The 11248-nt window shown below is 47.8% G+C and overlaps 1 protein-coding gene and 1 long non-coding RNA gene across 2 annotated transcripts; both read left to right on the forward strand.

Annotated features, from left to right (window-relative positions):
* LOC101773771 (serine/threonine-protein kinase HT1) lies at nt 1–3571 on the forward strand. The gene is made up of 7 exons (XM_004963061.2): nt 1–315; nt 571–980; nt 1978–2099; nt 2227–2423; nt 2537–2711; nt 2863–2997; nt 3107–3571. Exons 2-7 carry the CDS (start codon nt 716–718, stop codon nt 3311–3313), a joined length of 1101 nt encoding a protein of 366 aa, XP_004963118.1. The 5' UTR covers nt 1–315; nt 571–715; the 3' UTR covers nt 3314–3571.
* Nucleotides 3572–3918: 347 nt separating this feature from the next.
* On the forward strand, nt 3919–4476 carry LOC111256614. The gene is made up of 2 exons (XR_002676681.1): nt 3919–4167; nt 4282–4476. It is a non-coding gene; the product is annotated as an uncharacterized LOC111256614 (long non-coding RNA).
* The last annotated feature ends 6772 nt before the right edge of the window (nt 4477–11248 follow it).

Here is an 11248-nt window from a genome sequence, read left to right on the forward strand (position 1 = left end):
TCCCCACTCCTGGCCAAACTTCTGAAACACCTGTTCTTCCACCTGCTGACCCGCTCCGGCCTCCTCGCACCAAACCAAACCAAACCCACCTCGCCGGCGTCCACCGCCTCGCCGGCGCCGCAGCCACCTACCGGCTCCCACCCACGCCTACCTAATTCCATAACCTGCCCTCACCGGAGCGCGTCACCTCGAACTCCCCGCTTCTTTCCCTGTCCTCGCCGACTCGCCGTCCTCCTGCTCTGCTCTCCCCTCCCTGCTGCTGGAGCTGGAGCTGCAGATCCACCGGGACCTGGGGACCGGTTCCTCCTTCCGCTGGTAAGCACACGCCCTCTCTTGCTCGGGAGGAATCTCCCTTGCTCCTACCAGAGTAGCTAGTCTGGTTGCTGGTTGCAACCAAATCCAAATCCGAATCTTTCTCCCCTCCCTTGCTCCAATGCCCCCATTCCGCAGTGATTTGCTTGCCGCGTGCTGGAGCTGTGCTTGTAATCAGTTCGTGTCCCAAGAATTTTAGGGGCTTGCTTCCTTCAATTCCGCCCATTTACGCCAATGGCTTCCTGTTTGTGTATGCAGAATTTGCGACCCTGGCCTCTGCCCCTGGCGGCGCAGAGGTCCTGTGGAGGGCTCCACTGCTCCATCAAACACAGCGGAGGCTGCAAGTCTCCGCCAAGGGAGACAAGTTGAGGTCTTGGAAGCCGGAGGCCGGTCCCGGGCCGCGATGGCGTCGAGCGCCGGCGATGGCGCGTCGGCGGCGGCGAAGAACGAGACCTACGTGCGAGCCGACAAGATCGACCTGGAGAGCCTGGACATCCAGCTGGAGAAGCAGCTGGCCAAGACCTGGGAGAAGCACAAGGGCAAGTCCACCCTGGGGCCCCGGGAGGACTGGGAGATCGACCTCGCCAAGCTCGAGATTCGGTACGTCATCGCGCAGGGCACCTACGGCACGGTGTATCGCGGAACGTATGATGGGCAGGATGTTGCAGGTACCCTGTTTTCTCTCATCGTTCATTCGTTCTTCGTTTCGGGTGTCTGCATGAGATGAGATTGTTCGGGCTTAGAATTCTTGTTTTTCAGTAGATAGTACAGTGGTTTACTTACCCGTGCAGGGTAGAAAATTGATACAAGCAGCAGGTTAAATGGGGCATATGTGTAACCATGTCGCATGATGCAATTCTTGATTCAGTTGGCACATGTACATGAATGCTAGGACTTAGAATTTTTCGTAACGGGATTTCCTAGTTCCATTAACAGGAACAGCTAGCTCTTATGTGATCTGAATATTCATTGTTCTGTTTTGTTCCTCTTCTATCTTTGGATACCTGTTCTAGCAAATAGTTGGTCACGCTCTGTTTCATTTTCCATGTGAATCAAGGAGCAATTCTTGCTCATGGAAAATAGAACTCTAATGTTTACACTACACATGTCAAATGTGTAATCATGTATGTATTGTAGCGCAAGTGATGTGCGATGGTTATGTGGTGCTGACTTTTCTCTTTGCATTGGTTTATGTGTGTGAAGTATTGCACCTTTGCGGATTTAGTTTTTTCTTTTGCTCAGAGATTCTGATCGTGAAATCCTAAGACCTAAATACTAGTGGGTGAAGGGTAATAGCCATTGTAACTTCATTTCTTCAGGTGTCTGCTTTGTGTTTTGGGTGCATCTGTGACCTCTGGTGTCATGAGCTTATTCAGGTGTCCTGTTCCTGAGCTCTCTTGCTACACAGGACCGAGATGCTGTACATCTTTCACCATACCCTTTTTTGCCTTGTAGACAAATAGACAGCTTACCTCAAACGGCGTATTATCAAATGGATGAAATTATCTGGATATTATGAAATTTTTGTATTACTGTTGAGTTAGAATGTCAGATACTTTAACAAATGTCAGATACTTTGACAAATTACCAATTGCACATGCATTACACTGTCCTGATCTTCTCATGTGCTTTAAGTTCATTCTGTTTTTCTCATGATGTGTACAGTAAAACTGTTGGATTGGGGTGAAGATGGCTTTGCAACGGAAACTGAAACTGCTACACTGCGAGCATCGTTTAAGCAGGAGGTTGCTGTCTGGCATGAGCTCAGTCATCCAAATGTTACAAAGGTGAATATTTCTGCTTAGTTTGTTTTAGCAGTATGTGGCACACTGTGCTGTCTGTGCTCTTGAGTAGTAGCTTTCTTCTTGTCATCCACTTACATGGTTTGTTTACTCTTTACTTTCTTTCTTGCAGTTCATTGGTGCATCGATGGGTACTACAGACCTTAAGATTCCAGCCAATAGTTCTCACACTGAGCTGCCGCCAAGAGCATGTTGTGTTGTGGTAGAATATCTTGCTGGTGGAACACTAAAACAATATCTAATAAAGAACAGGCGACGGAAGCTTGCATACAAGGTTGTGGTTCAGATAGCATTGGATCTGGCCAGAGGGTAAGCAAGCTATATATAAAACCCCCCCTTCATTCAGAAGTTGGGTAAAGTTGCTGTCATACATTTTCTTATATTAAATCTTATGATGGCCACTTGTTTTGTTTGTTTTGCAGATTGAGCTATCTACACGCAAGAAAGATAGTTCATCGGGATGTTAAAACTGAAAATATGCTACTTGATACGCAACGGAACCTTAAAATCGCTGATTTTGGTGTTGCTCGTGTTGAGGCTCAGAATCCAAAGGATATGACAGGCGCGACAGGCACACTTGGCTACATGGCCCCAGAGGTATACTATACTGTATAAGATTTGTATGAAAACAGATGCTCTTCTTTGTATTTCCTGTCTTTATCAGGCTAAGTATTTTACTCTGTAGGAGTTTTAGCTAGTTATTTCTGTTCTAAGTAATTATTTGTTCCTTTGCCATTCGTGTCTGCAGGTCCTTGAAGGCAAGCCATACAATAGGAAGTGTGACGTCTACAGTTTTGGCATATGCTTATGGGAAATATACTGCTGTGACATGCCTTATCCAGACCTCAGTTTTGCAGATGTCTCATCTGCTGTTGTTCATCAGGTTCGTTTTCAGCTGCTGGCTTCACTGTCAGATGGCTATCTTACCATCCACGTATTGAACATATATAATATATTGGGAAGAATGAATGATTAATGGTTTGTCTGCACAGAATCTGCGCCCGGACATCCCCCGCTGCTGCCCAAGCGCGATGGCGAACATCATGCGCAAGTGCTGGGACGCGAACCCGGACAAGCGTCCGGACATGGATGAGGTGGTGCGGCTCATGGAGGCCCTCGACACGAGCAAGGGCGGCGGCATGATACCGGAAGGCCAGGCGGGCGGGTGCTTGTGCTTCTTCAGAGCCCGTGGCCCTTAGAAACAACTCCTGCAGCTCTCCTCCTCTCCTCCTTGTCGATACTGTTACAATGTTGGAGCCAAATGCGAGCCTCTGTTTCGTCATTGGGGGTACCAAATGGCCCCTTGGCTGTGCTGGTTGGAGATAACTTGACAGTCTTTATTATGGTTGGCGCTCGTTTGATAGTGATCAATGTGAATACCAGTGAGAAGTGCATGATACAGAGTTTGGGCTAATTCGTGGTTGCATTCTTATAAAATGGTTTGTTTACTTGAATCATAAAATGGGCCGTTATGGATTTCTCTGGGAGAACGGGTTCAGCATGTGTACAGATTTTATTAGATTGATCCGTGTTCATCTTCTATATTCAGCTCCTGATGGTTTTGCTCTCAAGGAAATCGGAGGCAAATGGGGTTTATTGTAAGCAAGCATACGATAGTCTGTCTAGTCACGGACTGGCCCAACTTTTCCTTTTTGTATCAACGGGCCTGAGCCTGAAGAATCGGCCCGGCCCAAACATCCCGAGCGCGAAAATGGAAAGCTTTTTCCTCGCCGTGGCGGCAAATCTGGAATCCCCCGAAATCTCTCTCTCTCTCTCTCTCTCTCTCTCTCTCTCTCTCCTCGGTAGCCGGAGCCCGGAGGTCGCAGAACAGCGGCGGCGATGGCCCTCCCCCGGATCGAGATAGACTGGGACCGCGTGTTCCGCAGCTCCTCCCCCGAATCGCATACCTTCTTCTACTCCAGGTCGGCGGCCGCGGAGGGGGGCGACGAGCCGCCGCCACCGTCCCCGGGTCCAAGTCGAAGAACCTCCGTGCCGCATCGAGCGCGGCGCGGGCGTGCGCCGCCGCCATCCCGCAGTGCCGGAGGCCGCCAAGGTTCGCTCGTGTTGGTTACGCATCCTGCCGATCCAATCTTATCGAACCCTCTCTCAGGCGTTGCGTAGTACTTATCTGACGCTAGTGTGTGCTGCTCATTTACGCCTGTTTCAGGAAGATGAGCGCGATGGGGAAAGTAGCCCTGCATCCGCTGCGAAGAAATCACGCAAGCTTGGTTTGATTCACACTCAGGGCGTGTTTGGATGATTAGATTCCGAGCCGAATCAAATTCACTGATCAGCAGACAACCCCTTCCTGTGATTTTATCTATCTAACCCCATTTTGGCAATTCGATTAGTCCTGGATCTAGCTTTCATCAAAGTGTCAGTTCGGTAATCCATCCACTAAACAGATTCCATTCAGTGAAAAAAGGATGGTTCTATTACCTGATTTCTGTCTTTTCATAGCAAGCAGCTTCGTGAGATGTGTAGAGAGGGTCATATAATTTTGCACAATATAAACTGAATCAGGCCTATGAAAATAAACTGCAAATTATATGGAGTTAAAAAGGAAAAAAAGGGGGGCAACTTAATCTGCTGCAGTGATCCTTTACGACTATAATCGTGCTCATCTCGGTGAAATCAACAAATCACTTCAAGCTTCTTTGAAGTCTGCTGAACCTCCACAAGCGCCCAAAGACACTTCACCTGAAGAGATCTTTGAGGCTCTCAGAGAGATACCCAGATTGGCCCGCGCTGACCGGCTGCGAGCCTATAGTATGCTTATCCGAGATGATCGCCGTTTCAGATCTCTTATGGCACTCCCGAAAAACATGAGAAAGGAATGGCTGCTCATGGAAATTGGAAGCATATGAGGCTTATCGAGGCACCGTGTGTGTGATAGCGAATTCAGACCTCTTTCTTTTAGCCTTCTAATGGAACTCAAGAACAAGTGAGACTTGTTGAGTTTGCCCTGCAATATCACACACAAATATCATGCATGGCATCAATATGTTAGATGTGCAATGTTTGATGTCCTCAGCTATTTGTATGTTATTAGTTGTGCAATGTTTGATTCCCTCAGCTAGTACGATTTCTCTACAGATGCTGCGTTGCTAATTCGTGAGTCGTGAGAACAAACATTCTCTTCAATTATAATGGTGTTATTTGTGAGAATATGTGGAGTTAGCAGGATATTAAATTTGTGCCACATCACCTTCAAATCTGTGCATAATCTATTCTGAAAATACCACATTAAAATGGGATCAGGTTCAACATATAGGCATGTTTGAATAGGGAGTAGGACAGGATATGGGAAAATATAGGTTTAGTCCAGCTTGACTTGAAATATACTTATAAGAATAAATATTATTCCCTCCGTTTCAAATTGTATATCATTTTGACTTTTCTAGATATATGATTTAGATATATATTATGTCTATATACATAGTAAACTCTATGTATCTAGAAAAGCCAAAATCACGTACAATTTAGAACAAAGGGAGTATCTTCCTAGCAAACCTGCTCGTGCATTGTAACGGGAGAATTGTGTGTGGCATTCACGGTTCATGCAAGTTTAGACCTTACCACCAATCTATGGGAACCAGAGTGAAATTGTCTTACAATTTTCTTATCATTTGATTTTGAATAATATTTGAACTACATTTCAAGTTAGTAACAAAACAAATCGAAAAATCTCCACATGAGAACGTGTGAAAACCGTCTTTATTCTTTTCAATTATAAGGGTGTTTATTTGTGGTAACATGTGGAGTAAGTAGATATCAAATTTGTGCCACGTCACCTCCAAAGCTATGTATAACAAATTTTAAAGATACGTATCACATTAAAACGGGATAATATTCAAACATACAGGGCATGTTTGGATATGGAGTAGAATTGGATGCGTATAATCTATGTTTAGTCCAGCTTCACTCGAAATTTACTTATTTTATTTTTAAGTGCCATCTTAGTAGTAATTAGCAAACATGGCCATTCGTTACAATGGAATCTCGACTTCCTGTATACTCTCCTCCGGCTCAGCCCAAGCAGAACAGGGGTAGATTGGGCTTCATCGTCTTTCTCCGGCCGACTAGACTTTATGCGTCTTTTGTTGGTAAGGAACCTTGTGCCTTTCAAAAATTTAGCGTATAGCTTGAAAACTGCCTACTGAGTTTCATCTTGGACTGCACCCGTTAGTGGGCTTGAATACCCATATAGATATGAGTGTCCACATAAAGCCTTTTAGACCTCTTGTACCAATTTTGAGATCCCTTGCGCACTTGAATCAAGCCGTCCGATCACTACTTCTCACTGTCCTTGGTGCCGATTGGATGTTTTTCTTACTTTCTGTGGAACACTAATTGATTAATTAATTCCTTATTTTTTTAAAAAAAGTGGGTGCGCTACAAGAATTTTTATAGAGTGTAAGCATCACTTTTTTTAAAAAAAATATGTGGACACACCACAACTATATCATGTATAAAACGTTATCTACATTTGAATTGCTATGCTTGACCCTTGGATCCGAAAAAACTACTATATAGCTCATATGTTTAATGTGGTCACCATGCATACTTTTCTGACTTCCGAGCACTACTATTTCGTATAGTAAATTTTCCTTTTTGTTTTAGCTCATGTCGCCCATGATTGGCGAGCACATCCATATATGCCTTCTGTCGTTCGGCTCGACCACAATTTCTATTAGCCTATCCCAAGTCCACGGTATCGTGGTGGCCCTTTTTCATGGCCCACTTAGTAAGCAACGAACGTGGAAAAAACATGTCAATAAAATAAGCACATACTCGTACCTGTTCATTTAAAAAATTTATGGATAAAACAAAATCCTACTCTCCACCTCCTCATCCTAACTATGAACATCATCAACAACAAGTTGGGTAGTTAGTTATATGTGAAACCTTGGCTCTATTTAGGTAATGATCCGGAGCGGATTCTAGTAAAAAAATGTACATTCCTGAGTCCCAAATGATGTGATTCCATCCGCTTCGGGGGAATCGATTTTTCTGACCACGAGCAAACCAACGTGCGTGATGAATTGGTCCTGAACGTCGCTTAGGGGAGAATCTCGCTGATTGTGGCGAGGTGTTTATGAGATTGTCCCTTGGACTTCAGGAAAAACTACCCATCCTCTGCCATCAGTATAAAAGAAAAACTTCTAGGGTTCGGCACCTATCCCATCAATCCACCACACTAACCATATTAGACGCGCCGCCACTAGGGTGAGAGAGCACATCTCCCTACCCATTGTGCCGGCTCCTTTGGCAACTCATGCCTGCCGGCCAACATTCTCCTCCATCGACGCGCTTCAACACCCTGAGAGCCATCCACATCCGGGCCCCTTACCTAAGGAGCAACAAAGCCAGCCACCTAATGTGTTCCTCCGTCCTCTCTTGGACAGCCAACCGATGATCCGAAGATGGCACACGGCATCCGCCTCACAGAGGTGGCACACGGCATCCGCCTCACAGAGGATGTCACCGGCAGTGGGTAGCTTCAGATCCACCGCCACCTACTCACGTCACACGGCTTCCTCCGGTAGGGTAACTCAATTTTTCTCCTATTTTTATTGTATAATATTGATTTTACTATTTTGGAGAGGGATAAGTAATATGCTTTGATGAAAAATTATATCTTTATTGAATATCCATCTTGTAATGTCAAAAAAATAGTGTAGTTATTGCTACGCTTATTCAGAAACCAACAAGTTATCCACTTTAGATTGCTGACAAATGATGTATCTTGTACACATTTAAAGACACCGAGGAAACTTCTAGCATAATCTTATCTCTCAGGAACATTGAATTAGCTAGCTTGCAAATTTATTTTAGAGGCATAATCACTTCTAGCATGGAATCCTGAGCTGTAGCTTTGTCAAACTTGCCCCTAGATTCCTATGGTTTTAAAACAGTGTAACAAAGTACTCCCTTTGTTGATGTGTTCTGTTTCTTCTATAGAACGGAAGAAGAATAACACATCAAATCCAGTATAAAAAAAACACAACAAATCATTTCTTTTCACTTTATCTTGTGTTAACTAAGTTTCTGAATATACTCGTTCCATTACAACTATTAAGTTTATTATGTGATTTTGTGCATCATTTCTACGTAGGTACAGAGCACAACAAATCACCTCAAACTTCTCATTTGAAGTCCACTGGAAAATGGAGGACAGCAGATCATCCCAATCTTTTTGGGAGCTTATAGTCTAGCTACTACTCGTCACAATTGCCTTTCAAAACTCTTATGACTCTTCGAAGTGGCTACTTGTGGAACTCAAGTGATAGTGAGACTCGTTGAGTGCACCGCACACACCGCGCCAGCAACATGCTTCACAATGTGACATTGATGCGGTTGTGTCCAACAAGATTGATTAAATAATTGTCAAAGGTTGTGAGTACCTTTCTTAGCTATTAATCTCAGTTCAATTATGTAAAGTTTGTAATTTCCTTATATGTTGTGTTATGTGTTATGGTTTTTTTTAAATTATAATTTTTTTTAATGTGAGATTTTGAACCTAATATGAGAAATATTTAAATTCTAACTTACCACACAATAGCGGGCCTTTCACTCGAAACATAACGACACAATCTTAATTTAACACTAAACTGTCTCTCATGAGGATACTTTTAGCCTAATGCAGTGGCTTCAACTCCCTTAAAATCGTCTGACAAGGTTGAACCTTGACGAGCATATCCTATCCTATATTGTTCTTGTTGGGGGGTTTAACCCGTTTTACCGTTCATTGTTGACGTGGATGTGCCACGTAGGCATTAGGATTGGTACTAGGAGCTTAATTGAAGTGTAAATAGCATTTCACCGTCACCTACTCACCTACACACAGCGTACGCCGCACGCGCCGCAGTCAAAAGTGAAGCCACGAGTCCTGCATGCCACGCCGCGTCAGAGCGGCGACAGCAAGTGGCGCGCGTGTCGCCGGAGGAGCTCGCGGCGGCGCCACGTAGAGCCTCCGGTGTTATCCCCTCCGGTTTCACTCTCCACCGCTCCCTCCATCACCCCTAGCGCAAAGCCCCAGCCTCCCAGCAGCTCTCTCCTCGCTCTCGCTCCAACCGGCTGGCAACTCGCAACCGCAACCTGCGACGACAGCGGCGGCGATGGCGCAGAGAGGCAGCGGCGGCGGGGGAGGCTCGGCCGGAACCAACCACAACAGGCAACCGGCGACAGCGGCGGCGATGGCGATGGCGCAGAGAGGCGGCGGCGGCTCGGCCGGAACCAACCACAACCGGCAACTGGCGACGGCGAGAGCGGCGGCGGCGATGGCGCTGAGAGGAGGCGGCGGCCGCGGCTTGGCCGGAATCAACCGCAACCGGCAACCGGCGGCAGCGGCGGCAATGGCGCAGAGAGGTGTCGGTGTCGGCGTCGGCTCGATCGGAATCAACGACCACAACCGCCGCCAGCAGCTGCTGGCATCCTACTACCGTGACTTGTCCCTGGCGCCGCCGCCCCCGGCGGCGGTGGTTGGTGACAACGCGGGCTCGTTGTCGGACATCGAGGACCCGCCGCTCGATCTCCCGGCCGTGAACCCGGTGCGCGTTGCTGCTGCTCCTCCACTCACGGACGCGCCCGGCGCCGGCCTCGGCATCCGGTGGTTCGACGTCGAGACGCGCCATGGCCGCCGCCGCCACGCGGAGCCGTCCGAGGAGGACGACGAGGGGTCCAGCCGCCGCCGCCGCCAGAGACAGGTTCGATCTCATACTATTTATATCTCAACACTGCTACGATCTGCTCGTGGAGGATCATCATCTCGGAGATTAACATTAACCAACCATGCATTCTTCGTTTCCTTTCCCGTAGACTGAAGACGAAGCCAGCAGCGAGGCAGGAGCTGCTTCCCCGGAACAGATCTACGAGGCGCTCAAGGAGATACCCGACCTGGGCCGTGCTGATCTGCTGAGAGCCTACAGCAAGCTCATCCACGATGCTCGCCAGTTCAGGTGCCTCATGGCGTTGCCCAGCGACATGAGGAAGGACTGGCTGCTCATGGAGATCGGCAACCAGTGAAGAAGCAAGGCTTGCTATGCTTGCCATGTCTGGTCTGCAGGGCAAGTATATGACAGCATGCCGGAACAAATATCGTCAGCCGAATGCTATGTGTTTAATTAACTAGTAAGTTGTAGATTATGGTAGTTTAGTTTCCTTTCCACCAGCTGTGGTACTAGGGCTTGGCTTTTGTTGGACCATGTATCGAATAGCAATTTCTTTTGGTTTAGCCCTAGGTAAGCTATTGTGAACTCCCTGCTTGGATTCTCAAAATGTAGTGAATGTTTGGCTGTTTGCTTGTGAGAAAATGAAAGCTAGTGGCATGTTGCTAAATTTGCTTTGTGTGGTTTGGGAGTTCTTTGGTGCCCACACCTTGTTTAACTCGAGATGTAGCGACCTATAATCTAACGGTAAACCCGGATGCTTTTGAGCCTAATGCTTCGCGGCTTAAACCTTGACAAGCTCGAACCTTGACGAGTCGCCGGAGGCAAAGCCAAGTCGTCTCGCGGGTCGTGCCACGCAGCGTCCCAGCGTGGTGACACCGCGCGGCGCGCCTGGCGGACGTGTCGCCGCCGGAGGGGGCCGCCGCGGCGGCAGGTGTTGGTGTGTTACGTGGCGGCGGCCGCGCGATCCGCGGCACCGCCAGCCAGCACCCCGGCTTCATTAATTAGCTGGCTACCTCCGCGGGCTTCGCTCTCGCGGAACGCCCCCACCAGCAAGCACCTCGCTCCCAATCGGCTCGGCAGCCGGCGGAGATGAAGCGAACACTGGCTGATGGCGAAGGCGAACGCGACCGGCAGGGGTGCTCCTGCAGCAGCTGCGACGAGCAATATAATGGCGGCGGCGGCAGCAAGGACGGCGGAGGAGCTGCTCTCCCGGAAGAGATCTACGAGGCGCTCAAGGAGATACGGCCCAGCCTGCCCGCGCTACCCTGCTGACAGCCTACAGCTTGTTCATCCGCGATGACCGCCAGTCCAGGTCCCTCATGGCGCTGCCCGAGGACATGCGGAAGGACTGGCTGCTCATGGAGATCGAGAACCAGCTGTGAACTCAACTATCACTATCAGGCTGGCTTGCCTTGCCCCAGTTTGCTTGTAGTTAGTATTAGGGGAGTCCGGAGTCGGTTT

This window comes from Setaria italica, chromosome III (assembly GCF_000263155.2).
Source record: "Setaria italica strain Yugu1 chromosome III, Setaria_italica_v2.0, whole genome shotgun sequence".
NCBI classification, from domain to species: Eukaryota; Viridiplantae; Streptophyta; class Magnoliopsida; order Poales; family Poaceae; genus Setaria; species Setaria italica.